At 51.4% G+C, this 26,542-nt stretch overlaps 1 protein-coding gene across 1 annotated transcript; it reads left to right on the top strand.

Moving 5' to 3' along the window:
• The first annotated feature begins 788 nt into the window (after window positions 1-788).
• On the top strand, window positions 789-25,321 carry LOC147086703 (SLA class II histocompatibility antigen, DQ haplotype C beta chain-like). Its single transcript, XM_085978846.1, has 7 exons — window positions 789-944; window positions 9,452-9,724; window positions 12,481-12,753; window positions 17,256-17,369; window positions 18,119-18,148; window positions 18,251-18,349; window positions 25,079-25,321. Exons 1-7 carry the CDS (start codon window positions 863-865, stop codon window positions 25,105-25,107), a joined length of 900 nt encoding a protein of 299 aa, XP_085834972.1. The 5' UTR covers window positions 789-862; the 3' UTR covers window positions 25,108-25,321.
• Window positions 25,322-26,542: the final 1,221 nt, after the last annotated feature.

Here is a 26,542-nt window from a genome sequence, read left to right as displayed (position 1 = left end):
GAGGCCGTTCAGCCCCTCCAGCCTGTTCCGCCATTCAATGAGCTCGTGGCTGATCTGCGACCTAACTCCATCTCCCCGTTCTGATCTGAAATTGTTGAACTCGATGTTGAGTCCGGAAGGCTATAAAGAGCCTAATTGAAAGATGAGGTGTTGTTCCTCGAGCTTACGTTGAGCTTCCGTTGGAACAGCGTAGGAGGTCGAGGACGGCGAGGTCAGAGTGGGAGTGGAGGGGACAATTAAAGCGACAGGCGACCGGAAGCTCGGGGTCACCCTTGCGGACTGGGCGGAGGCGTTCCGCAAAGCGGTCGCCCAATCTGCGTCTGGGTCACCCCAGTGTAGAGGAGACCGCATCGTGAGCAGCGCATACGGTGCACCAAAGCGGCAAGAAGGGCAAGTGAATGGCTGTCAATTGATGGTCCTCAGGCCACTGACAAGTGTGAATTTGAGCCCTCACTGGTGGGTATCAGGAGTGGTCCGGTGACCAACCCATCTCAGCACAACACGTGGCGCAGGATCGACACAGGCCACACCTCACCAAAGGGCATCCCGCCAGTCACTTTTTACAACATTATCCCTTTAACAGAAACCATCCCTTTAATGGACGCTCTGAGAAAGGCATGAGGAAGAAGAAGTCAATTAATTCTTGAAACATTTCTTGTCCGTCAAGGGGAGGTTCCCATGATTGTCACAGGTGTAACTGGAGATGAAGACTCCAGTCTGATAGCTTTGGTGGGTGGAGTCGGGATAATAAATCAAGCGTTAGTATCTAAGGAATTCACAGTGAGTCTTAGCGGACTGCTCACTTCAATCACTCGCACCTTCAGTCCGGACTTCCGCGGCGATCCATCGCCACCCTTTCAAGATGCCGGCTCTCTGCGCCTGGACGGTCGTGGCTGCTGTTGTGGTGGCGGTTTCTGTTCTGGAGGTGGCAGAGGGTTGGAGTGGTAAGTGGGTGATTGAAAACCCTCGCTCGCGCTGACGTTCTAGCTGACTGCTCTTCCGGTGTGTATCTAAATCTGTACTTCAAACCAGAATGGTACCAGGGATGAGGGACTTCAGTGATGTGGAGAGACTGGAGAAGCTGGGGTTGTTCTCCTTCGAGCAGAGAAGGTTAAGGGGAGATTGACCAGAATGGTACCAGGGATGAGGGACTTCAGTGATGTGGAGAGACTGGAGAAGCTGGGGTTGTTCTCCTTAGAGCAGAGAAGGTTAAGGGGAGATTGACCAGAATGGTACCGGGGATGAGGGACTTCAGTGATGTGGAGAGACTGGAGAAGCTGGGGTTGTTCTCTGTAATGTATGTACCTTTAAGAGAGGAACTATCTTTTACAGCCCCTGTATACTGCAGTACCAGTAGTGACCACACCTGTATATAACACCGTGTAGTAATTTGTACAGTTAGTTTCAGCATACCCTCTGTTCAGTAAACACCTGCTATTACCGTTCTCCTGCAGTCCGTGTGTTATTGATACGCGGACACTACACTGGCGACGAGCAGGTTCAAACTCACCTGCAGTACTGCATCACCTCACGGGGATCCATCCCTGAAAAGAAGCTTCTTGGAGGTCGAAGCCAGAGCAATGGGCGTCGACCGTGGGCAACCGCCCAGTGATCCATCGGAGTTCAGAGAATCGCAGGGGAAGCTGTGGAGAGCTGGGCTTGGCTCTCCAGTCAAGGTGTTCCAGCAAATCGGGCTGGTAGCAGGTAGTGCGCTGACCCTTCCTGGACTGCGGCGGGCTAGAGCTCGATCGAGCGGCTCTGCAAGGGGGCCGAGCAGCGTCGTCGAGAAGGAAAAGAGAAAGAGAGGGTGGAGCGCACAGGGCGCGGCCGGTGCTCAAGAGCCGGGCAGCGTTAAAGAAAATAAAAAAGGGGGAAGGAAAAGAGACGCGCAGTGGACAGCGTCGAAGAAGAATAAAACTAAGAAAATTAATTAACAAAAGAGAGAGGCGCAGAAAGCCGTGGGGCGCCGCCATTACTATTTAGAACGCTAGGAGCAGCATTGGCAGCAGGGGGAAGAAGGAAAAGCGCGGGAGGCGCCATTTTAATCCATTGGGGAAGAAGGAAAAGCACGGGAGGCGCCATTTTAAACCACCCAAGATGCCGAAGAGTGGCAGCATCACTGCTTTCGACAACGAAATAGAAGACTGGACCACGTATGTGGAAAGAATTGAAGTGTACTGCAAGGCAAATGAGGTGGCCGATGAAAAGGAGGCGTCGGTATTATTGAATTTGATGGGCGCGAGAACGTACGGCCTATTGCGGAATTTAATTACCCCAGCTAAACCAATTGAGAAAAGCTTTGAAGAGATTGTCAATATCTTACAGGAACATCTAAACCCTACACTGCTACTGATAGCAGAAAGATTCAAGTTCCATAAAAGAAACCAGCACAAAGACGAGAGTAATGCTGACTATCTTACGGAACTACGCAAGTTATCGAAACACTGCCAGTTCGGAGCAGGACTGGCAGATACCTTAAGGGATAAGTTTGTCTGCGGGCTCCAGAGTGAAGGAACCCAGAAACGACTACTTTCGGAAAAGGACCATACGCTAGAAAAGGCTTTCAGCGTGGCAGTATCCTACGAAGCAGCAGCACGGGGAGCTGCGGAAATACAACAGAAACCGCAAGAATATAGCACCAATGAAATGGCATATGGAGCAGAAAAGTGCTATCGCTGCGGCAGAACAACCCATGACCAGAAGGATTGCTGGTTTAAGGACAAAGTATGCAGGCAATGTGGAAAAGTGGGACACATAGCACGAGTCTGCAGGTCGGGAAAGAAAACCAACACTAAAAGAACTACTAAGGAAAAGTACAAGAAAGTACAAAAGATGACGGACAGTAGTTCAGAAGATCAGAAGAGTGATAATGACTCCGGGAGCAGGAGACTAAGTTGTCTAAACTTACACAACGTGATCGCAAAGGAGGATCACCGAACCATTTGGGTCACCCTCATGATAGCAGGGTCCCAAGTAAAGATGGAATTGGACACAGGATCAGCCCTAACAGTCATGAATCGACGAGACTACGAGCGGCTATTCTCACACATACCCTTGAAGGACACGTCCATTGTCTTGAAGACATATACGGGGCAAAAAGTCTACCCCAGAGGAAAAATAAGGGTGCCCGTTAAATACAACGGCAAGGAAACACAGAAACTGTATCTATATATACTACAAGATGGAGGGCCACCATTATTGGGACGTGAATGGATCCGAAAAATACAATTGGATTGGCATTCCATTCAGGCGCTAACTGTGGCTGACAAAAAGGATGACGACGTCACACCTGGACGACTGTCAAAAATTCTAACTGACGCAAAAGAGGTGTTCCAGCAAGGACTTGGGACTCTAAAAGGCGTAACGGCAACGATAAAAATTGAAGATAACGCAAACCCAAAATTTTTTAAGGCCAGACCGGTACCGTATGCGATCCGCCCAGCCGTCGAAGCAGAGCTGGAGAGTCTGGAGCGTTCGGGTGTGCTGTCCAAGGTGGACTGGAGTGAGTGGGCCACACCCATCGTTCCTGTAATGAAGAAATCATTGAGCAGCACGCCTGGGGAGCCGAAGAAGGTTCGCATCTGTGGGGACTTTAAGGTAACTGTGAACCCAATCCTTCACACAGTACAATATCCACTTCCGCGGATAGAAGATATTTTCGCCTCACTATCTGGAGGGAAATGCTTTACGAAGATTGATCTGGCCCAAGCGTATCTACAAATGGAAGTAGAAGAAGCATCTAGAAAATACCTCACGATAAACACTCACAAAGGTCTTTACCAGTACAATCGGCTGGTATTCGGGGTAGCATCAGCTCCGGCTGTTTGGCAGAGGGTGATGGAACAAGTCCTGCAAGGGATCCCAGGACCCAGTGTTATTTGGACGCCATCCTGGTTACGGGCGAAAATGACAGTGAACACCTTGCCAACCTGGAGCAGGTGCTCACTGGATTACAAGGATATGGGCTACGAGCCAACCGCCCCAAATGCGAGTTTTTCAGGAAACAAATCTCGTATTGTGGCCACATGATTGATGAAGAGGGGTTACATAAGTCCCCAGAAAAGATTGAGGCAGTAGTCAAGGCTCCAGCACCGGAAAATGTGTCGCAACTGAGGTCGTTCCTCGGGTTGGTGAACTACTACCATAAGTTCTTGCCAAATTTGTCTACAATTCTGCACCCACTGAACGCCCTGCTGCAAACTGGAGTAGCATGGAAATGGAGTGATGAGTGTAAGCGTGCCTTTCAGCCATGTAAATGCCTAATCACTTCAAAAGAAGTATTGGCCCACTACAATCCAACACTACTGATTCGGTTGGCATGTGATGCGTCTCCCTACGGCATTGGAGCGGTGCTGTCGCACAAATTCCTTGACGGTTCAGAGAGGCCAATAGCCTTTGCATCACGCTCGTTAACCTCAGCCGAGCATAACTACGTCCAGATTGACAGGGAGGCCCTCAGCCTAGTGTGGGGGGTGAAGAAGTTCAATCACTATCTGCACGGGCAGAAATTCACCTTACTGACTGATCACCAGCCTCTTGTCTCCATTTTTAACCCAAAGAAGGGCGTTCCGGTGATGACAGCGCAACGGCTGCAAAGATGGTCCCTTTTTCTAGGGGCACATCAATACGACATAGAGTATAAGGGCACGAAACAGCATGGAAACGCTGATGGGCTGTTGCACCTGCCGCTGCCTACGGTGGAGGAAGCACCTGCAGTGGACCCTGTTGAGATATTCCACTCGACCATAGTCGAATGTCTACCTGTTACAAACTCAAGTATAGAGAAGGAAACCCGAAATGACCCGACACTCTCTCGGGTCTATGATTTGACGGTGAAGGGATGGCCAACACATGGCGACTCACTGTTGCCAGCATTCTCGCCAAGGAGAGAACAGCTGTCAATGTGCCGGGGGACCTTGATGTGTGGATCCCGAGTGGTAATTCCACCCAAGTTGAGAGATAGAGTGCTCAATGAGCTTCATGAGGGTCATCTGGGAGGGGTAAAAATGAAGAGCCTAGCCAGGGCATTTGTGTGGTGGCCGGGAATCGATAAAGAAATCGAGGAAAAGACCAAGAGATGCACAGGATGCCAGAAAGTCCAAAACGCTCCACCACAGGCCCCGCTACACCCATGGGAGTGGCCCTCATCTCCATGGCAATGGGTACACATTGATTTTGCTGGTCCATTTATGGACTCAATGTTTTTAATCGCCGTGGATGCACATTCAAAATGGCCAGAGGTCATCAAAATGTCCTCCACCACCACGGAGAAAACTATTGCAGTCCTACGGACCATCTTCGCCAGGAATGGCTTGCCAGAACAGATTTGCTCCGACAATGGACCACAGTTTGTGTCCGAGGATTTCCGGAGGTTTTTGAGGAATAATGGGGTAAAGCATTACACATCCACCCCATATCATCCAGCCACAAATGGATTGGCTGAGAGGTTTGTTCAAACCATTAAAAAAACAATAAAGGCGATGTATAACGACAACATACCACTGCAACACAAGGTGGATAATTTCTTGTTTGCTTACCGGAATGCGACACATGCAGTCACCAACCAAGCTCCAGCCATGGTGTTCTTTAACCGAAGGTTAAGATGTCGCCTGGATTTGCTCAAACCAAACATAAGACGAGATGTTGAGAATAAGCAATTCCAGCACATCAATGAGAAGCCAACCAAGAGCTTCAAGATAGGGCAACCAGTCTTGGCCCGCAACTACCGAACAGAAAAATGGCAGCCAGGAACGATATGCACACGGCAGGGACCACTAATGTACACAGTGGACGTTGGAGAGAGCATCGTGAGACGCCATGTTGACCAGATTCTAGAGTCACAGGAACAAGTCAACCCCATGCCTCGCCCATACGTACCTGGTGATGAACCCGAAGTACAGATTGCGTCTACCTCAGAATCAGTGGTATTGGAAGCTGACGAACCAACCAATGACAATGAGCTAGAATCGACTCCGCCGCAAGAACAGGATACTCGAGAAAGGCGCTATCCAGACAGGATCAGGAAGCCTCCTCAAAGACTGAATTTATAAATGATTACTTTCAGCTAATGTATATAGTGCAAAGAAAATTGTAATTGTAATTAGTTATTATTTAATTGTTAAATGAATGTTATGTACTGTTTATCTAAAAGGGGAGGAATTGTAATGTATGTACCTTTAAGAGAGGAACTATCTTTTACAGCCCCTGTATACTGCAGTACCAGTGGTGACCACACCTGTATATAACACCGTGTAGTAATTTGTACAGTTAGTTCTAGCATACCCTCTGTTCAGTAAACACCTGTTATTACCGTTCTCCTGCAGTCCGTGTGTTATTGATAGGCGGACACTACATTCTCCTTAGAGCAGAGAAGGTTAAGGGGAGATTGACCAGAATGGTACCAGGGATGAGGGACTTCAGTGATGTGGAGAGACTGGAGAAGCTGGGGTTGTTCTCCTTAGAGCAGAGAAGGTTAAGGGGAGATTGACCAGAATGGTACCAGGGATGAGGGACTTCAGTGATGTGGAGAGACTGGAGAAGCTGGGATTGTTCTCCTTAGAGCAGAGAAGGTGAAGGGGAGATTGACCAGAATGGTACCAGGGATGAGGGACTTCAGTGATGTGGAGAGACTGGAGAAGCTGGGATTGTTCTCCTCGGAGCAGAGAAGGTTAAGGGGAGATTGACCAGAATGGTACCAGGGATGAGGGACTTCAGTGATGTGGAGAGACTGGAGAAGCTGGGGTTGTTCTCCTCGGAGCAGAGAAGGTTAAGGGGAGATTGACCAGAATGTTACCAGGGATGAGGGACTTCAGTGATGTGGAGAGACTGGAGAAGCTGGGATTGTTCTCCTTAGAGCAGAGAAGGTTAAGGGGAGATTGACCAGAATGGTACCAGGGATGAGGGACTTCAGTGATGTGGAGAGACTGGAGAAGCTGGGATTGTTCTCCTTAGAGCAGAGAAGGTTAAGGGGAGATTGACCGGAATGGTACCAGGGATGAGGGACTTCAGTGATGTGGAGAGACTGGAGAAGCTGGGATTGTTCTCTGTAATGTATGTACCTTTAAGAGAGGAACTATCTTTTACAGCCCCTGTATACTGCAGTACCAGTAGTGACCACACCTGTATATAACACCGTGTAGTAATTTGTACAGTTAGACTGGAGAAGCTGGGTGTGATGAAATATATGCCTTCATCAGCCCCTGTGTTTTACCTGCTTTGTATTGTGTGTACCGCCCCCTTTTCCCTATTGTGTGTATTGGCTACACCCCTGTCTTTTATATAAAGGTCTCAAGAGCTGTATGAGTCATTCTATCAGACGAACCCGATGTGGAAAGACCTGCAATGTTCTTAGTGATTAAAAGCCTTCAGTTGAATCCTTTAAACTCCTTGTCTTTGAGTTATTGATGGCACGTCACTGGGATTGTTCTCTTTAGAGCAGAGAAGGTTAAGGGGAGATTGACCAGAATGGTACCAGGGATGAGGGACTTTGGTGATGTGGAGAGACTGGAGAAGCTGGGATTGTCCTCTTTAGAGCAGAGAAGGTTAAGGGGTGATCTGATCGAAGTTTTCAAGATATTAAGGGGAACCGATAGGGTAGATCTAGAGAAACAGCAAGGTGGCCCCTCCCCTTCAAGAACTGACCGGCGCCGGTCTGTCTGGCTTCCATGGTAATGGGCATCGCCTGAGCTTCGGGAGCGCTCTGAGGTAGCGCCTCGCTCCCTGACGTTAGCGCCTTAAGAGGGGTGTGCAGCGCCTGATTTAGCGCTCCAATCACCTCCAGGGGGGGGCGATAGAGACGAATTTTGCAGTTGGAGGCGATAATTAGCGCCAGGCGCTAAACTTTGCGCCCGGCCGATATTAGCGCCCCAGACAGGGCGATACCCAATATTTGCCCTAGGACGCTCTAGCAGAAACTGTGCTGGGAGCAGAATACATTAAGGCTTTTCAAAGGGAAGTGGATAAACATTTGAAGAAAAATTAAAAGTGTACGTGGAACTAAGTGGAGGGTTGTGTCAGAAGGCTGGCGCAGGAGTGATGGGCTGAATGGCCTCTGTGCAGTCAAACTCTGCAATTCTAAGAGTGTCGGAAATCAGGATTGCAAGCATGAATCAAAGCACGGGTGAGTGTGACGGAGCTGGAAGTCGGCCGTCTTTGCGAGGCAGAGGATACGGGGGTCGGATGCTCAGCTGGGGATGCCGAGGTCGCGGACAGTCTGGTTCGGCCCGAGACAGCGGCCAGGGCAGAGGGGGCGGTAATCGCCGGCGAGGGAGCCGGAGTTTGCGGCGGAGGACCCAAGGCAGTGGCTTGGGCTGTCCCCCGGGTTTAATCGGAGGACCTGGAGGTGAGGCAAGCGGCCTGACATTCACCCAGGCAGTGGAGGGGTTCAGAGGGAGGTGGCGGTGAGGTCGAGCTGGGTATCGCCGGCGTGCAATTGAAGCCTGTCAGCGTGGTCTTCGGACAATGTCGCCGAGGGGCAACGTGCGGATGAGATATAGGAGCGGGCCGAGGATGGACCCTTGGGAAGATCGCCAGAGGTAACAGTGAAGAGAAGCCATTGCAGGATATTCTCCGGCTGAATAGATAAGAATGGGGCAGTAGTTTGCAAGGAACAGAAGATGACAACCAACATTTTCTGCTTGCTTACTAGCCAGGAGCTGATGACCACACCTGGAGCACTGTGCACAGTTTTGGTCTCCGTATCTGAGGAAGGATATACTTGCCTTGGAGGCGGTGCAGCGAAGGTTCACTAGACTGGTTCCTGGGATGGGGGGATTGTCCTATGAGGAGAGATTGAGTAGAATGGGCCGATATTCCCTAGAGTTTAGAAGAATGAGAGGTGATCTCATTGAAACATATAAGATTCTGAGGGGGATTGACAGGGTAGATGCTGAGAGGCTGTTTCCCCCCTGGCTGGAGAGTCTCGAACCAGGGGTCACAGTCTCAGGATAAGGGGTCGGCCATTTAGGACTGAGATGAGGAGGAATTTCTTCACTCAGAGGGCGGTGAATCTTTGGAATTCTCTGCCCCAGAGGGCTGTGGAGGCTCAGTCGTTGAGTCTATTCAAGGCTGAGATCGAGAGATTTTTGGACACTAGGGGAATCGAGGGATCGGGGCGGGAAAGTGGAGTTGAGGTCGAAGATCAGCCCTGATCTTATTGACCTCAGGATGTGCTGAACTGCAATTAGCCTCCAGCTGACCCGAGCAATTCCGTCTCAGCAGCAGAATAATACACCTTGCACGTAACAGCAGCAGAACAATACAGCCGGTAGCGCATTCCGGTTGTATCACCTGATTTACCGGGAGCAATGCCGCGGGAGATCCACGCTGGGGATAAAATCAGACTGCCCAAGTTGGCCGATCCCGATCCAAGGCCTGGACGGCAGAACGAGCCGGTCGTCCTTTTCGAGGCCCTCCAATTCCTGTGACGTTCTGTTGCGTTTTGCGTTTTCAGATCTGCACGTCTATCAGAAGGAATGTGGGTGCATGTATCGCGATAATAAGCTGGCCAATGTATTTTGGAAAGATGCTTTCGACGGCACCACCATTATGTTCTACGATGCAGCGAAGAAACAACTGGTTGCCGTTCAGCCTGTTGCACAGCTCGAGGTGAACAAGAGGAACTCAGACCAGGATTACATGGCGTCTGTTCCACACTTTATTGAGCGCGTCTGCGAGAAAACGAAACAGGCAGCAAGATCGAGCAACACCACACTGAAAAAAATTGGTAAGGTACTTCATAAACACAGCAACTTACACTTACAAACTCGTCCAAGGTGTCGTCCGGTACTCAGTGGGTCTCACTGAGGGAGCGCCGCACTGTCGAAGGGGCGGTACTGAGGGAGCGCCACACTGTCGGAGGGGCGGTACTGAGGGAGCGCCGCACTGTCGAAGGGGCGGTACTGAGGGAGCGCCACACTGTCGGAGGGGCGGTACTGAGGGAGCGCCGCACTGTCGGAGGGGCGGTACTGAGGGAGCGCCGCACTGTCGGAGGGGCGGTACTGAAGGAGCGCCGCACTGTCGGAGGGGCGGTACTGAGGGAGCGCCGCACTGTCGGAGGGGCGGTACTGAGGGAGCGCCGCACTGTCGTAGGGGCGGTACTGAGGGAGCGCCGCACTGTCGGAGGGGCGGTACGGAGGGAGCGCTGCACTGTCGGAGGGGCGGTACTGAGGGAGCGCCGCACTGTCGGAGGGGCGGTACTGAGGGAGCGCCGCACTGTCGGAGGGGCGGTACTGAGGGAGCGCCGCACTGTCGGAGGAGCGGTACTGAGGGAGCGCCGCACTGTCGGAGGGGCGGTACTGAGGAAGCGCCGCACTGTCGGAGGGGCGGTACTGAGGGAGCGCCGCACTGTCGGAGGGGCGGTACTGAGGGAGCGCCGCACTGTCGGAGGGGCAGTACTGAGGGAGCGCCGCACTATCGGAGGGGCGGTACTGAGGGAGCGCCGCACTGTCGGAGGGGCGGTACTGAGGGAGCGTCGCACTGTCTGAGAGGCGGTACTGAGGGAGCGTCGCACTGTCTGAGGTGCCGTCTTTCGGATGAGACGTTAAACCGAGGCCCCGTCTGCTCTCTCGGGTGGATGTAAAAGATCCCACGGCCACTATTGGAAGAAGAGCAGGGGGGAGTTCTCCCCGGTGTCCTGGGGCCAATATTTATCCCTCAACCAACATCACTAAAACAGATGATCTGGTCATTATCACATTGCTGTTTGTGGGAGCTTGCTGTGCGCAAATTGGCTGCCGCGTTTCCTACATTACAACAGTGACCACACTTCAAAAAAAGTCCTTCATTGGCTGTGAAGTACTTTGGGATGTCCTGAGGTGGTGAAAGGCGGTGGGGAGATGAAAGCCTGTTTATTTCTTTCTGTTCACACAGAGAGAGCGGGGGAGAAATTCAGACAGCGAGCAGAGAGTGGGAGGACGATCTGGTCGGTTTTGGGGGCGGAATGCAGTAAGGCAGAGGGTTTGGGAAGGGAATGCCTGTAAGATAGGGGTGCGACGGTGCAAAGCCGTTCCACCGATGGTGGGACAGGGAGACAGGTGGACACACAGCGGTCGAGCCTCAGAGGTGTCGGCTGGACCGTGGGGCTGGAGGAAGATTCCGATAGGAACTGTGCCCTCGGGAAGATTTGTACGGTCTGTGGATTCAGAGCCTGAAATTAATAAATTGCTCAATTACTGTCCCATCAAACGCTCCCAGTGTAAGGAATGACCCAGATTCTGCCTCGCCTTGCCACCAGAGGGCTCCATGAACTCTCTTAATTGGGTCCTTCTTTATTCATTATTGTATTCACCTGTGCATTGTTAGATGCCTACTATTTAAGTGGTGTTCAGTTTATGTTCATTGCTCAGTCTTGAGTTGCACTGCCTGGTTATACCGCTTGCTGGCCTGCGAGCTTGTATTCTGTGCTGTTGTTATTTTGTTTATGTCAAGTAAAGTCTACCTTTGTTTTGCAACCTAACCTTCGCCTCAGTTTGCCTTACTGCAGTTGGGTCCACCGAGTTCCGGTCCTTACACCCAGGGCAGGTACAGCACGGGTTAGATACAGAGTAAAGCTCCCTCTACACTGTCCCATCAAACACTCCCAGGGCAGGTACAGCACGGGTTAGATACAGAGTAAAGCTCCCTCTACACTGTCCCATCAAACACTCCCAGGGCAGGTACAGCACGGGTTAGATACAGAGTAAAGCTCCCTCTACACTGTCCCATCAAACACTCCCAGGGCAGGTACAGCATGGGTTAGATACAGAGTAAAGCTCCCTCTACACTGTCCCATCAAACACTCCCAGGGCAGGTACAGCACGGGTTAGACACAGAGTAAAGCTCCCTCTACACTGTCCCCATCAAACACTCCCAGGGCAGGTACAGCACGGGTTAGATACAGAGTAAAGCTCCCTCTACACTGTCCCATCAAACACTCCCAGGGCAGGTACAGCATGAGTTAGATACAGAGTAAAGCTCCCTCTACACTGTCCCCATCAAACACTCCCAGGGCAGGTACAGCACGGGTTAGACACAGAGTAAAGCTCCCTCTACACTGTCCCATCAAACACTCCCAGGGCAGGTACAGCACGGGTTAGATACAGAGAAAAGCTCCCTCTACACTGTCCCATCAAACACTCCCAGGGCAGGTACAGCATTGGTTAGATACAGAGTAAAGCTCCCTCTACACTGTCCCATCAAACACTCCCAGGGCAGGTACAGCACGGGTTAGATACAGAGTAATGCTCCCTCTACACTGTCCCATCAAACACTCCCAGGGCAGGTACAGCACGGGTTAGATACAGAGTAAAGCTCCCTCTACACTGTCCCCATCAAACACTCCCAGGGCAGGTACAGCACGGGTTAGATACAGAGTAAAGCTCCCTCTACACTGTCCCCATCAAACACTCCCAGGACAGGTACAGCACGGGTTAGATACAGAGTAAAGCTCCCTCTACACTGTCCACAATATAACCCACAATCCATTCTTGTCTGTTTTCTCAGCTCCCACTTTCACCAGAGCCTTTCTTCAGAAGAATGCTGGACGGAATGATTTGGTGTGTTTGGTGAAGAATTTCTTCCCCCGTGAGATTACAGTGAGCTGGGTCAGGAACGGGGCCGTCACTGTCAACGGACCAGTGAGAACCCGAGTTGTACCTCAAAGGGACGGCACGTTTCAAGTGTGGAGCATCCTCTCATTGAACGGAGATGCTGACCCTTCGTACTCCTGTCAAGTGGAACACGAGACCATCAACGGGAAACTCAGGGTGCCTCTTGGTAAGGTTAGCGACTCGGGAAAGCTCAGACAGGCAAAGGCCAGTAGACCCAACAAACCCATCCTGTTGTCATAAAGATCAATCGCCGTATCCCTCACTCTCTCCAGAAACTCATCCGATGAAGCAGTCCATGCCCGCATGCAACAAGACCTGGACAACGTTCAGGCTTGGGCTGATAAGTGGCAGGTAACATTCATGCCACAGAAGTGCCAGGCAATGACTATCTCCAACAAGAGAGAGTCTAACCACCTCCCCTTGACATTCAATGACATTACCATCGCCGAATCCCCCACCATCAACATCCTGGGGGGTCACCACTGACCAGAAACTTAACTGGACCAGCCACATAAATACTGTGGCAACAAGAGCAGGTCAGAGGCTGGGTATTCTGCGGCGAGTGTCTCACCTCCTGACTCCCCAAATCCTTTCCACCATCTACAAGGCACAAGTCAGGAGTGTGATGGAACACTCTCCACTTGCCTGGATGAGTGCAGCTCCAACAACACTCGAGAAGCTCGACACCATCCAGGACAAAGCGGCCTGCTTGATCGGCACCCCGTCCACCACCTTAAACATTCACTCCCTCCGCCACCGGCGCACCGTGGCTGCAGTGTGCACCATCTACAAGATGCACTGCAGCAACTCGCCAAGGCTTCTTCGGCAGCACCTCCCAAACCCGCCACCTCTTCCACCTAGAAGGACAAGGGCAGCAGGCGCATGGGAACACCACCACCTCCAAGTTCCCCTCCAGGTCACACACACTATCCTGACTTGGAAATATATCGGCCGTTCCTTCATCGTCGCTGGGTCAAAATCCTGGAACTCCCTCCCTAACAGCACTGTGGGAGCACCTTCACCACACGGGACTGCAGCGGTTCAAGAAGGCGGCTCACCGCCACCTTCTCGAGGGCGATGAGGGATGGGCAATAAATGCCGGCCTTGCCAGCGACGCCCACATCCCATGAGCGAATTTTATAAAATCACCATGTGACCCCGCCCATTCTGTCTACTGTGTTCCTGTTCATTGCTAACTTCCACCAGTTGACTATCCTTTTGGGGGAAGCCATTCCTCTTGACTTGCTAACGTTTTGCTAAGCCCCAGGGGCCTTTCTGTCCAATTAAACATTCTGTGAGCTTTGCATTAGATTCTCAGCATCACAGTCAGAGATCATACCAGATGTGGGTCATTCCCAGAGTTTACACCGGCAGCAATAGGACAAAGGCGGCAATACGCCAGCATTGCTAATCAGATAAGTGGAACCTCGATATCCCGCATGTTCGAGGCCTCTCCCCAGTCAGTGATGGAAGTTCACAAAGAATCCACTTCCTTCACCGTCTCTCCCAAACTTCTACCATATCCTCCAGCTCACTGTCAGAAGACCATCAGAATTAGGAGCAGGAGTCGGCCATTCGGCTCCTCGAGCCTGCTCCGCCATTCAAAGAGATCGTGGCTGATCATCGACCTCAACTCCACTTTCCCGCCAGATCCCCATATCCCTCGAGTCCAAAAATCTCTCGATCTCAGCCTTGAATAGACTCAACGACTGAGCCTCCACAGCCCTCTGGGGCAGAGAATTCCAAAGAGTCACCGCCCTCTGAGTGAAGAAATTCCTCCTCATCTCAGTCCTCAATGGCCGACCCCTTATCCTGAGACTGTGACCCCTGGTTCTAGACTCTCCAGCCAGGGGGAAAACAGCCTCTCAGCATCTACCCTGTCAATCCCCCTCAGAATCTGATATGTTTCATATAAACATAGAAGATAGGAGCAGGAGTCGGCCATTCGGCCCCTCGAGCCTGCTCCGCCATTCAATGAGATCATGGCTGATCATCCAAATTCAGTCCCCTGTCCCTGCCTTCTCCCCATATCCCTTGATCCCTTTAGCCTTAAGAAATATATCTAACTCCTTCTTGAATATATTTAATAAGTTGGCCTCAACTGCCTTCTGTGGTAGAGAATTCCACAGGTTCACCACTCTCTGGGTGAAGAAATTCCTCCTCATCTCAGTCCTAAATGGCTTAAACCTTATCCTTAGACTGTGACCCCTGGTTCTGAACTCCCCCGCCATCGGGAACATCCTTCCTGCATCTAGTCTGTCTAGTCCTGTTAGAATTTTATAAGTTTCAATGAGATCCCCCTCTCATTCTTCTAAACTCCAGCGAGTATAAACCCAATCGACCCAATCTCTCCTCATACGTCATTCCTGCCATCCCAGGTATCAGTCTGGTGAATCTTCGCTGCACTCCCTCCATGGCAAGAACATCCTTCCTCAGATAAGGCGACCAAAACTGCACACAATACTCAAGGTGTGGTCGCACCAAGGCCCTGTACAACTGCAGCAAGATATCCTTGCTCCTGTACTCGAATCCTCTCGCTATGAAGGCCAACATACCATTTGCCTTCTTAACCGCCTGCAGCACCTGCATGCTTACCTTCAGCGACTGGTACACAAGGGCACCCAGGTCTCGTTGCACTTCCCCTTTTCCCAATCTATTGCCGTTCAGATAATAATCTGTCTTCCTGTTTTTGCCACCAAAATGGATAACCTCACATTTATCCACATTATACTGCATCTGCCATGCATCTGCCCAATCACCCAACCTGTCCAAATCACACTGGAGTTTCTCGGCATCCTCCTCACAGCACACACGCCCACCCAGCTTTGTGTCGTCTGCAAACTTGGAGATATTACATCTAGTTCCCTCGTCTAGATCATTAATATATACTGTGAATAGCTGGGGTCCTGGGACCGATCCCTGCGGTACCCCACTAGTCACTGCCTGCCACTCGGAAAAATACCCGTTTATTCCAAATCTTTGCATCCTGTCTGCCAACCAGTTCTCCATCCAAGTCAGTACCTTGCCCCCAATCTCATGTGCCTTAACTTTGCACGCCAATCTCTTATGCGGGACCTTATCGAAAGCCTTCTGAAAGTCCAAATACACCACATCCACTGGTTCTCCCTTATCTATTCTACCAGTTACATCCTCAAAAAATTCCAGTAGATTAGTCAAGCGCGATTTACCTTTTGTAAATCCTTGTTGACTTTGTCCGATCCTGTCACTGTTTTCCAAGTGCTCTGCTATTACATCTTTGATAATGGACTCTAGCATTTTCCCCACTACCGATGTCAGGCTTACCGGTCTATAATTCCCCGTTTTCTCTCTACCACCTTTTTTAAATAGTGGGGTAACATTAGCTACCCTCCAATCCATGGGTACTGTTCCAGAGTCTATAGAATTTTGGAAGATGACCAGCAATGCATCTACTATTTCTAGGGCCACTTCCTTAAGTACCCTAGGATGTAGATTATCAGGCCCTGGGGATTTATCGGCCTTCAATCCCGTCAATTTCCCTAACACCATTTCCCTACAAATACTGATTTCTTTCAGTTCCTCCCTCTCATTAGACCCTATGGGCCAGAAATTCACGTTGGGCCCGCCAGCTGTCTTGCGCCCAAAAGTTACCGCTGCGCGCGGAGCCACGTGCGCCCGCCGGAAATTCAGTTTCAGCGCCCCAAGTCGAAGCCGGCCGCAATTCAAGGGTGTGGCCGCCCCCGCTTGGGGCGCTGAAACTGAATTTCGGCACGCTAGGTGCTGCAGCGCCACCCGCTGCGGAGCGGTAGGCTGCGGTACTGCAGGCCTTCCTCCTTCTCTTACGGGGGAGGTGCCTGCAACTCCGAGATCGCCGCTCGCTAGTGCCGGCAAATGAGCCCGGCACCACGGAGAAGTGCCGGGCTCCCGGAAAGCAGCCGGCAATGCCGCGGGGGGGAGGTGGAGGAGGCCGGGGAAGGAGGTGCGGGCAGGCGGCCGCCGAAAAAGCGGCCGGCCGCACCTCCGCCTTAACTCGCCCCAATAAGGCTGCAGGACGGCCCCGGTTGCTGAACGTTGTTTGCGGCCGCTGCGGAAGAGGCGGCCGCAACTAAATATGGGGGTCGGGCCGGTAGCGGGGCGGAACCGGGGCACTGCGCACACCGATGACGTCATCGGTGTCGGCGCAGCGCTACCGGCTACCGCCGCCATTAACGCAGCGCTGAGTATCAGCGCAAGCTCCTCTAGTGGCGCAGAAGCCCTCTTTGGGCGGAAACTGGGCGCAAAGCCCACTGAATTGTTCCCCGAAATCTCTGGAAGGTTATTTGTGTCCTCCTGTTTCAATGAGATCACCTCCCATTCTTCTAAACTTTAGAGAATACAGGCCCAGTCTACTCAATCTCTCCTCATACGACAATCCGGCCATCCCAGGAACCAGTCTGGTGAACCTTCGCTGCCCTCCCTCTATGGCAAGTATCTCCTTCCTTAGGTAAGGAGACCAAAACTGTACACAATACTCCAGGTGTGGTCTCACCAAGGCCCTGTATAATTGCAGTCTACGATGCCACATCAGGTAGCTTTCACAGCTGTGTAACCGGATGGGTGTGGGGGGACGGTCCTATTGTTCAGGTTGCAAAGCACAAAGTAAAACTGGAAATCACAAGACTTCCCCCCCCCCAACTGTCCTTCCCTCAGAGCGGAACAGGAACGCCGAGAATGAAGCTTTGATCATCATCGGAGCGGTGTTGGGGATCGTGGGAATGAGCGTTGCCGTGGCGACTGGGATTCTGTATCACTGCGCCTTCAATCGTAAGCTATTTCCCCAACTCTAAACTATCGTTAATGCTACAGGTTACGTTGGGAGCCTAGGCCGGCACCAGTCTTCACCCTGACTTTAACAAAGGGCCCAAATAGTTTGACCTACTGCCTATAATCGGTGTGTTTAAAAATGGGGATTCAATATGTGAAGAGAACTACGAATATAATTGATCGTCGCAGGAGAAGGAATGTGCTTACCAAAGGAAGCAGTCAGAGTTAGACACGACCAGGTATATATCAGAGGACATCATGTTCTCCGTGTTAATGGGATCGTTGGGGGAACGACAACATAAAAGCAGCCTTGAAATAGATCAATATTGTAAATAATGCTTCAGATATTATGGGGCAAAAGTGTGTCAGCTGTGGCTCAGTGGGTCTCACTCTCGTCTCTCAGTCATTGCTGTTTGTGGGAGCTTGCTGTGCGCAACTTGGCTGCCACGTTTCCTACATTACAACAGTGACCACACTTCAAAAAAAGTCCTTCATTGGCTGTGAAGCGCTTTGGGACATCCTGAGGTGGGGAAAGGCGCTGGAGAGACGGGAGTCTTTCGTTCTTTCAAAAGCTTAACCAGTTTCAGTGATAATCCTTGTCCACTGAGGGTGTGAGAGAGAGAGAGAGGGGAGCAGAGGAACAGAGAGAGCCCAGGTGAAGTAAACTAGAAAGTGGGAGGGTACATTCAGACGTACGTCACTTGCAGGGGCTGATGTCAAACTGTTAACCTTTCTCCTTCTCATTTCAGGCTGCAACCAGTTCGAGATTCGAGCGACGGGTGAGATGAACTGTCCTTCACTCTGAATCATTTTGGCCGCACAAGACTATTTTGGGGAGGGGGAATACAGTATTTACAATCTGCCGGTTCTTCTCGTTCTAGCAAAGTTCACCAACCGGGCAGGACCGTGTCGATCGAATCCGAGCCAAACCAGCAGGCGGTCCAGCGCTTCCGACACCTCCAAGTCTAGCGGTTCCTCAGGTAAGGGCGGTTTTTGTCAACCCAGTCAGCAGTCAAAGCCGCAAGAACATCAGAATTAGGAGCGGGAGGCGGCCATTCGGCCCCTCGAGCCTGCTCCGCCATTCAATGAGATCATGGCTGATCATCGACCTCAACTCCACTTTCCCGCCCGATCCCTCGATTCCCCGAGAGTCCAAAAATCTCTCGATCTCAGCCTTGAATCTACTCAACGACTGAGCCTCCACAGCCCTCTGGGGTAGAGAATTCCAAAGATTCACCGCCCTCTGAGTGAAGAAATTTCTCTTCATCTCAGTCCTAAATGGCCGACCCCTTATCCTGAGACTGTGACCCCTGGTTCGAGACTCTCCAGCCAGGGGGAAACAGCCTCTCAGCATCTACCCTGTCAATCCTCCCTCAGAATCTTGTATGTTTCAATGAGATCACCTCTCATTCTTCTAAACTCCAGAGAGTATCGGCCCAGTCTACTCAATCTCTCCTCATAGGACAATCCCCCATCCCAGGAACCAGTCTGGTGAACCTTCGTTGCACTCACTCTATGGCAAGTATATCCTTCCTTAGGTAAGGAGACCAGAACTGTACCCAATACTCCAGGTGTGGTCTCACCAGGGCCCTATATAATTGCAGTAAGACGTCTTTACTCTTATACTCAAATCCTCTTGTAATAAAGGCCAACATACCATTTGCTTTCCCAATCGCTTGCTGTACCTGCATGTTAACTTTCAGTGATTCGTGTACAAGGACACCCAGGTCCCTCTGAACACCAACATTTCCCAATCTCTCTCCATTTAATAAATACTCTGCTTTTCTATTTTTCCTACCAAAGTGGATAACTTCACATTTCTCCACATTATATTCCATTTGCCATGTTCTTGCCCACTCACTTAGCCTGTCTATATCCCCTTGAAGCCTCCTTGCATCCTCCTCACAACTTACATTCCCACCCAGCTTTGTATCATCAGCAAACTTGGATAGATTACATTTGGTCCCCTCATCCAAATCATTGATGTAGATTGTGACTAGCTGAGGCCCAAGCACTGATCCTTGCGGTACCCCACTAGTTACAGCCTGCCAACCCGAAAATGACCCGGTTATTCCTACTCTCTGTTTTCTGTCTGTTAACCAATCCTCAATCCATGCTAGTATATTACCCCCAATCCCATGAGCACTAATTTTGTTTTAATACTGAAGAAGGAAGCTGCAGACTGCAGGAAGATATCAATGGACTGGTCAGGTGGGCAGAACAGTGGCAAATGGAATTCAATCCGGAGAAGTGTGAGGCAATGCATTTGGGGAGGGCTAACAAGGAAAGGGAATACACATTAAATGGTAGGACACTGAGTAACGTAGAGGAACAAAGGGACCTTGGAGTGCATGTCCACAGATCCCTGAAGGTAGCAGGACAGGTAGGTAAGGTGGTTAAGAAGGCATACGGAATGCCTGCCTTTATTAGCCGTGGCATAGAATACAAGAGCTGGGGGGTTATGCTTCAACTGTATAAAACACTAGTTAGGCCTCAGCTGGAGCACTGCGTGTAGTTCTGGTCACCACATTACAGGAAAGATGTGATTGCAATAGAGAGGGTACAGAGGAGATTTCCGAGGATGTTCCTGATCCTGCTCCTATTTTGTGTGTCTAATTCTGTTAGATTCAGGAGATGGTTGTGTGATAGTGGATTGGCGGTTAGGACCAGATCAGCCATGATCTTATTGAGTGGTGGAGCAGGCTCGAGGGGCCGATTGGCCTACTCCTGCTCCTATTTCTTATGTTCTTATGTTGCCAGGACTGGGGAATTTTAGCGATGAGGGAAGATCGGAGAGGCTGGGGTTGTTTTCTCTGGAACAGAGGAGGCTGAGGGGAGATTTAATCGAGGTGTATAAAATGAAGGGTCTGGATAGAGTGGATAGGAAGGACCTATTTCCCTGAGCAGAGAGGACAGTAACCAGGGGGGCAGAGATTTAAAGTCATTGGGAGAAGGATTAGAGGGGAGTCGAGGAGAACTTTCTTCACCCAGAGGGTGGTGGGGATCTGGAACTCACTGCCTGAAAGGGTGGTCGAGGCAGAAACCCTCATCACATTTAAAAAGTACTTGGATACGCACTCGAAGCGCCGGAACCTACAGGACTACGGACCGAGAGCTGGACAGTGGGATTAGGTCGGAGAGCTCTTTGTCAGTATGAAAATCCAAATACACCACATCCATCTCGGCAATTCAATCTTACCACCACCACCAACAACAACAACAACTTGTATTTCTATAGCGCCTTTAATGTAGTAAAACCTCCCAAGGCGCGGCACAGGAGTATTTTAAGACAAAAAATTTGACACCAAGCCAACAACCTGGCCCTTAACACCAAGAAAACAAAGGAAATAATCGTGGACTTCAGGAGGTCCAAAGGCGGAAGTCACACCCCCATCCACATCAATGGGGCGGAGGTGGAAAGGGTGGACAGCTTTAAGTTCCTCGGAGTCCACATCACGGAAGACCTCTCCTGGTCCCTCAACACCTCCTCTCTGGTGAAGAAGGCCCAGCAGCGCCTATATTTCTTGAGGAGGCTGAAGGGATGTAATCTGTCACCCCTGATCCTCTCTAACTTCTACCGCTGCACTATAGAGAGCATCCTGACAAACTGTATCACGGTATGGTACGGCAGCTGTAGCTCCCATGACCGGAAAGCCCTGCAGCGGGTAGTCAAAACTGCCCAACGCATTACCGGCACCCGGCTACCGACCATAGAGCACATATACCAGAAACGCTGCCTACGGAGGTCACGGTCCATCATCAAAGACCCTACCCACCCCAGCCACAGTCTGTTCACCCTCCTACCATCTGGAAGACGCTACAGATGCATTCGCACCCGTACGGCCAGATTTAGGAACAGCTTCTTTCCCAGGGCTGTCATCCTACTGAACTCCACAAATAAACTCTAAAGCCTGCTCATCTGCCAATGCACTTTCTTATGGTCATATTTATGCTAATATACTGCAAGCCAAATGTATAAATGTATGTTGAATGTTTAAGTGTCCTAATCCAAATTGTACACTCTCGGGAGCCGCAAGCCTACATTTCGTTGTACTGCACTTGTGCACTAACAATGACAATAAAAGTTGATTTGATTTGATTTTGATTTGATTTGATTAGGGCAGGTGACCAAAAACTTGGTCAATGAGGTCTGTAGGGGGGGCATCTTTTACCTGGTTTACGGTAATTTGCCTGGTCAGCAGCCTTTGCTGCTACTCTGTAAACCAATTTAAACAGCGGTTTCGAATCGCGACCCCACCTTCCAGTTCTGACTGGAGGGCTTATAATTAATGATATCAAACGGACAAATGGCCTGGATGAGAGAAAAATCAAGCTTTATTAACTAAAAGAAACTATAATCAAATATTAAACTATACCACACGAACACAGTAATTACAGTAAAATTGCTTAAATGGGGGAAGGCAGATGGCAAAAACGAGGGGTAAGTGGCTACAATGTTGATTAAACAATCTTAGCAATTTCCCCTTAATCACCACCCCCCTAACTCCTTACTAGGTTGCCTCGCTAAGGAGTCAGAAACCCTGCTCACCTGTGGTCCAGTGAAGTAAGAGAGAGATAGCTTCTCAGGAGCTATCTTTATACCTGGTGAGCTCATCTTGTTTTGCTGTCTGCAAAATTCGCGCCCAAAGTTCCAATACACAAGAGAAACGCTGTGATTGGCTGATTCAAAGTGGTTGGAATGGGTTAAGGTGTCTGCACTGTGGGGCCGAAATGTTCCCGCCCACATCCGGAGCTCACCTGGGCTAAAACAAAAGGGAATCCAACTGCCCTATTGTTCAGAATGATGGGTGATTCACAACCTCATTCATACTGATCTGTTCCATAACAAAAGTCCGTTCCATGGCTTCAGTATCTCCATTGTGTGTGAGTGCTTTGAATGAGTTTGAATTTCTGTGTACACAGAGCCGATTGTTCTTGCGGTTAGTCTCAAGTGGCTGTAATCCCTTATGTCAATAAACAACATCGATTGCTCAGAAGGGAACCTCCCTTTGATTGGCACGTCTTACTCACAGCCACTGCTAGATCCTCCCACACAGACATACTCCAAGCTGCTAGCTGCTTTTCTTTTGTCTTTTGGCCATGCTTTCTGACGGCCATTTTCAAACCTCTTTGGAACATACACAGTTCGAAACTCAGAGGTACCATTTTTAATAAAATGCAATGTTCAATCTTCAGGGAAAATAGGGGAATTTTGCGAACCCCTACAGGTCGGTTTTAAAGAGCGTCTTAAAGGAGGAGAGAGAGGCGGAGAGGTTTAGGGAGGGAATTCCAAAGCTGAGGGCTGAGGCAACAGAAGGCACGGCCACCAATGGTTGAGCGATTATAATCAGGGATGCTCAAGAGGCCAGAATTAGAGGAGCGCAGATATCTCAGGAAGTTGTGGGGCTGGAGGAGGTTACAGAGATAGGGAGGGGGCGAGGAGGCCACGGAGGGATCTGAAAACAAGGATGAGAATTTTGAAATCGAGGCCTTGCTTAACCGGGAGCCAATGTAGGTCAGCGAGCACAGGGGAGATGGATGAACAGGAGTCGGTGCGAGTTTTGGATGACCCAGGAATAATGGAGCTTGATGTGAGGAAGCTCCCACATTTGGTCCCTGGGCTCGGGCCCGAGATACTGAGATACTTCATCTCGGCTGGTCAGAGGTAGGAGTGGAAGAACTGTCCTCAGTGCCCTGGGCTGCGGGGGGCGGAAATCAAGAAACATCCCTGGTCCTGGCCATGATCTGGTGATTGTTGCTTGAACGAGCACGTGTGTGGACACTAGGACCAGATTCGGGCCGGGAAACCCAACCCACCAACTGTTGGCGTAGTCCAGAGTCACACAGGACAACTGGCTCCCAGCACGGGCTGCCAGAGGGGTTCCAGTGGCTGTGGGACTGGACTTACGTATGAACGTACGAACACAGGGACAGGCAAAGACCATCCGGGCCACCCAGCCTGTCCCACACGGTGGCGATACCTCGTCTATCATGACATACGCACCGCCCACCCCAGCAGAAACCGCGCAATCTCCAGGGCGAGGAGAGAAGCCAGATCAGGCAATAAAACCCCGGGCCAATCTGGGGGGAGAAAGATCTGGGAAAATCCTCTCCCACCCATCGAGGCGGTCGGAGTCGACTCCGGGAGATCACATGGGCCCTGAAATTCCCAGCAGCATCTGCCCTCCTGTAAGAGGTGATCTCTGACCCAACCCCCCAAAAAAACAGGTCCCGTTCTCGCCCGAGGGAATTCAGCCAGTCGCCGTCCACCGCACGCGAGGGCCACCTGTTCCAGAGGCCCGCTATTGTCTAGGAGGAGAACCGCCCCCGGATATCTAACCCGAGATCTGGCCTCACACAAATTAGAATTGTGGCCCCCTTGGTCCTCCCCTAACCCAATGAACTGGCACAAGCTGTCAACAGGAGCACAATCTAGGCCCGTCACCATCTCATAAACCTCAATCAGATCAAACAAGGAGCCCCCATCAGGAGGGAAGGTTGGCGAGAGGACAAAGAATATTCGCTGTATCTGTGAGCTTGTTGAAGTTCGGTTTCCCGGTTGGCAGACAGGAAGCAAAGAGTTGGAATAAACGGGTCTTTTTCCAAGTGGCAGGCAGTGACTAGTGGGGTACCGCAGGGATCGGTGCTAGGACCCCAGCTATTCACAATATATATTAATGATCTAGACGAGGGAACTAGATGTAATATCTCCAAGTTTGCAGACGACACAAAGTTGGGTGGGCGTGTGTGCTGAGAGGAGGATGCCGAGAAACTCCAGTATGATTTGGACAGGTTGGGTGATTGGGCAGAAGCATGGCAGATGCAGTATAATGTGGATAAATGCGAGGTTATCCACTTTGGTGGCAAAAACAGGAAGGCAGATTATTATCTGAACGGCAATAGATTGGGAGAAGGGGAAGTGCAACAAGACCTGGGTGTCCTTGTGCACCAGTCGCTGAAGGTAAGCATGCAGGTGCAGCAGGCGGTTAAGAAGGCAAATGGTATGTTGGCCTTCGTAGCGAGAGGGTTCAAGTACAGGAGCAAGGATGTCTTGCTGCAGTTGTACAGGGCCTTGGTGAGGCCACACCTTGAGTATTGTGTGCAGTTTTGGGCGCCTTATCTGATGAAGGATGTTCTTGCCATGGAGGGAGCGCAGCGAAGATTCACCAGGCTGATACCTGGGATGGCAGGAATGACGTATGAGGAGAGATTGGGTCGATTGGGCTTATACTCGCTGGAGTTTAGAAGAATGAGAGGGGATCTCATTGAAACTTATAAAATTCTAACAGGACCAGACAGACTAGATGCAGGAAGGATGTTCCCGATGGTCGGGGAGTCCAGAACCAGGGGTCACAGTCTAAGGATAAGGGGTAAGCCATTTAGGACAGAGATGAGGAGGAATTTCTTCACCCAGAGGGTGGTGAACCTGTGGAATTCTCTACCACAGAAGGCTGTGGAGGCCAGTTCATTAAATATATTCAAGAAGGAGTTGGATATATTTCTTGAGGCTAAAGGGATCAAGGGATATGGGGAGAAGGCAGGGACAGGGTACTGAATTTGGATGATCAGCCATGATCTCATTGAATGGCGGAGCAGGCTCGAGGGGCCGAATGGCCGACTCCTGCTCCTATCTTCTATGTTTCTATGTTTGGAACCCAACGCGACAGGTTCTGAGTGAATTAACCGACATTTTACTCTCTTCCTCTCAGCCGATGGGTTGACCAAATCCTCTGCCTAAGTTGAAAGTTGCGTCGACTGTACTCGGTGTTGCCGTAGCGATGTTTGTGACTGGGAGACGTGCCTCAGTGTCACTCGTGAGGGATTCACCGGTCAACGGAACAGGTGGAAGGACTGGGAGCTTTTCCCAGCAATGAGCATCAGTTGAGGAAAATCCTCGAAAGGATCCCGGGCACAAGCTTCCTGTATCTAATAAAAACTGTCTCTGTATTGAATCAGTCCTTCAGTCTTGAGTTAGTGGGCTTGGATGGGCGGTACTGAGGGAGCGGCGCACTGTCAGAGGGGCGGTACTGAGGGAGCACCGCACTGTCGGAGGGGCGGTACTGAGGGAGCGCCGCACTGTCGGAGGGGCGGTACTGAGGGAGCACCGCACTGTCGGAGGGGCGGTACTGAGGGAGCGCCGCACTGTCGGAGGGGCGATACTGCGGGAGCGTCGCACTGTCGGAGGGGCGGTACTGAGGGAGCGCCGCACTGTCGGAGGGGTGGTACTGAGGGAGCACCGCACTGTCAGAGGGGCGGTACTGAGGGAGTGCCGCACTGTCGGAGGGGCAGTACTGAGGGAGCGCCGCACTGTCGAAGGGGCGGTACTGAGGGAGCGCCGCACTGTCGGAGAGGCAGTACAGAGGGAGCACAGCACTGTCGGAGGGGCGGTACTGAGGGAGCGCCGCACTGTCGGAGGGGCGGTACTGAGGGAGCGCTGCACTGTTGGAGGGGCAGTACTGAGGGAGCGCCGCACTGTCGGAGGGGCAGTACTGAGGGAGCGCCGCACTGTCGAAGGGGTGGTACTGAGGGAGCACCGCACTGTCAGAGGGGCGGTACTGAGGGAGCGCCGCACTATCGGAGGGGCAGTGCTGAGGGAGCGCCGCACTGTCGGAGTGGCAGTACTGAAGGAGCACTGCACTGTCGGAGGGGAGGTACTGAGGGAGCGCCGCACTGTCGGAGGGGCAGTACTGAGGGAGCACCGCACTGTCAGAGGGGCGGTACTGAGGGAGCGCCGCACTGTCGGAGGGGCGGTACTGAGGGAGCGCCGCACTGTCGGAGGGGCGGTACTGAGGGAGCGCCGCACTGTCGGAGGGGCAGTACAGAGGGAGCACTGCACTGTTGGAGGGGCGGTACTGAGGGAGCGCCGCACTGTCGGAGGGACGGTACTGAGGGAGCGCCGCACTGTCGGAGGGGCAGTACTGAGGGAGTGCCGCGCTGTCGGAGGGGTAGTACTGAGGGAGCGCTGCACTGTCGGAGGGGCGGTACTTAGGGAGCGGCGCACTTTCGGAGGGGCAGTACTGAGGGAGCGCCGCACTGTCGGAGGGGTGGTACTGAGGGAGCACCGCACTGTCAGAGGGGCGGTACTGAGGGAGTGCCGCACTGTCGGAGAGGCAGTACAGAGGGAGCACAGCACTGTCGGAGGGGTGGTACTGAGGGAGCACCGCACTGTCAGA

This window comes from Somniosus microcephalus, unplaced genomic scaffold (genome assembly GCF_052327205.1).
Source record: "Somniosus microcephalus isolate GS21.2 unplaced genomic scaffold, FLI_Smic_1.0 unresolved_chr7, whole genome shotgun sequence".
In the NCBI taxonomy this organism is placed as follows: domain Eukaryota; kingdom Metazoa; phylum Chordata; class Chondrichthyes; order Squaliformes; family Somniosidae; genus Somniosus; species Somniosus microcephalus.
Note: the sequence above shows the minus strand (reverse complement) of the source record. Positions and strands in the feature narration are given on the sequence as shown.

Bases quoted from the DNA above. Each gene is read 5' to 3' on its own strand.
- LOC147086703 (XM_085978846.1), top strand. From the start codon at position 863: ATGCCGGCTCTCTGCGCCTGGACGGTCGTGGCTGCTGTTGTGGTGGCG. The intron at 9,725-12,480 runs GTAAGGTACTTC...CTGTTTTCTCAG, and splicing joins CACCACACTGAAAAAAATTG to CTCCCACTTTCACCAGAGCC. The intron at 18,350-25,078 runs GTAAGGGCGGTT...TCTTCCTCTCAG, and splicing joins CAAGTCTAGCGGTTCCTCAG to CCGATGGGTTGACCAAATCC.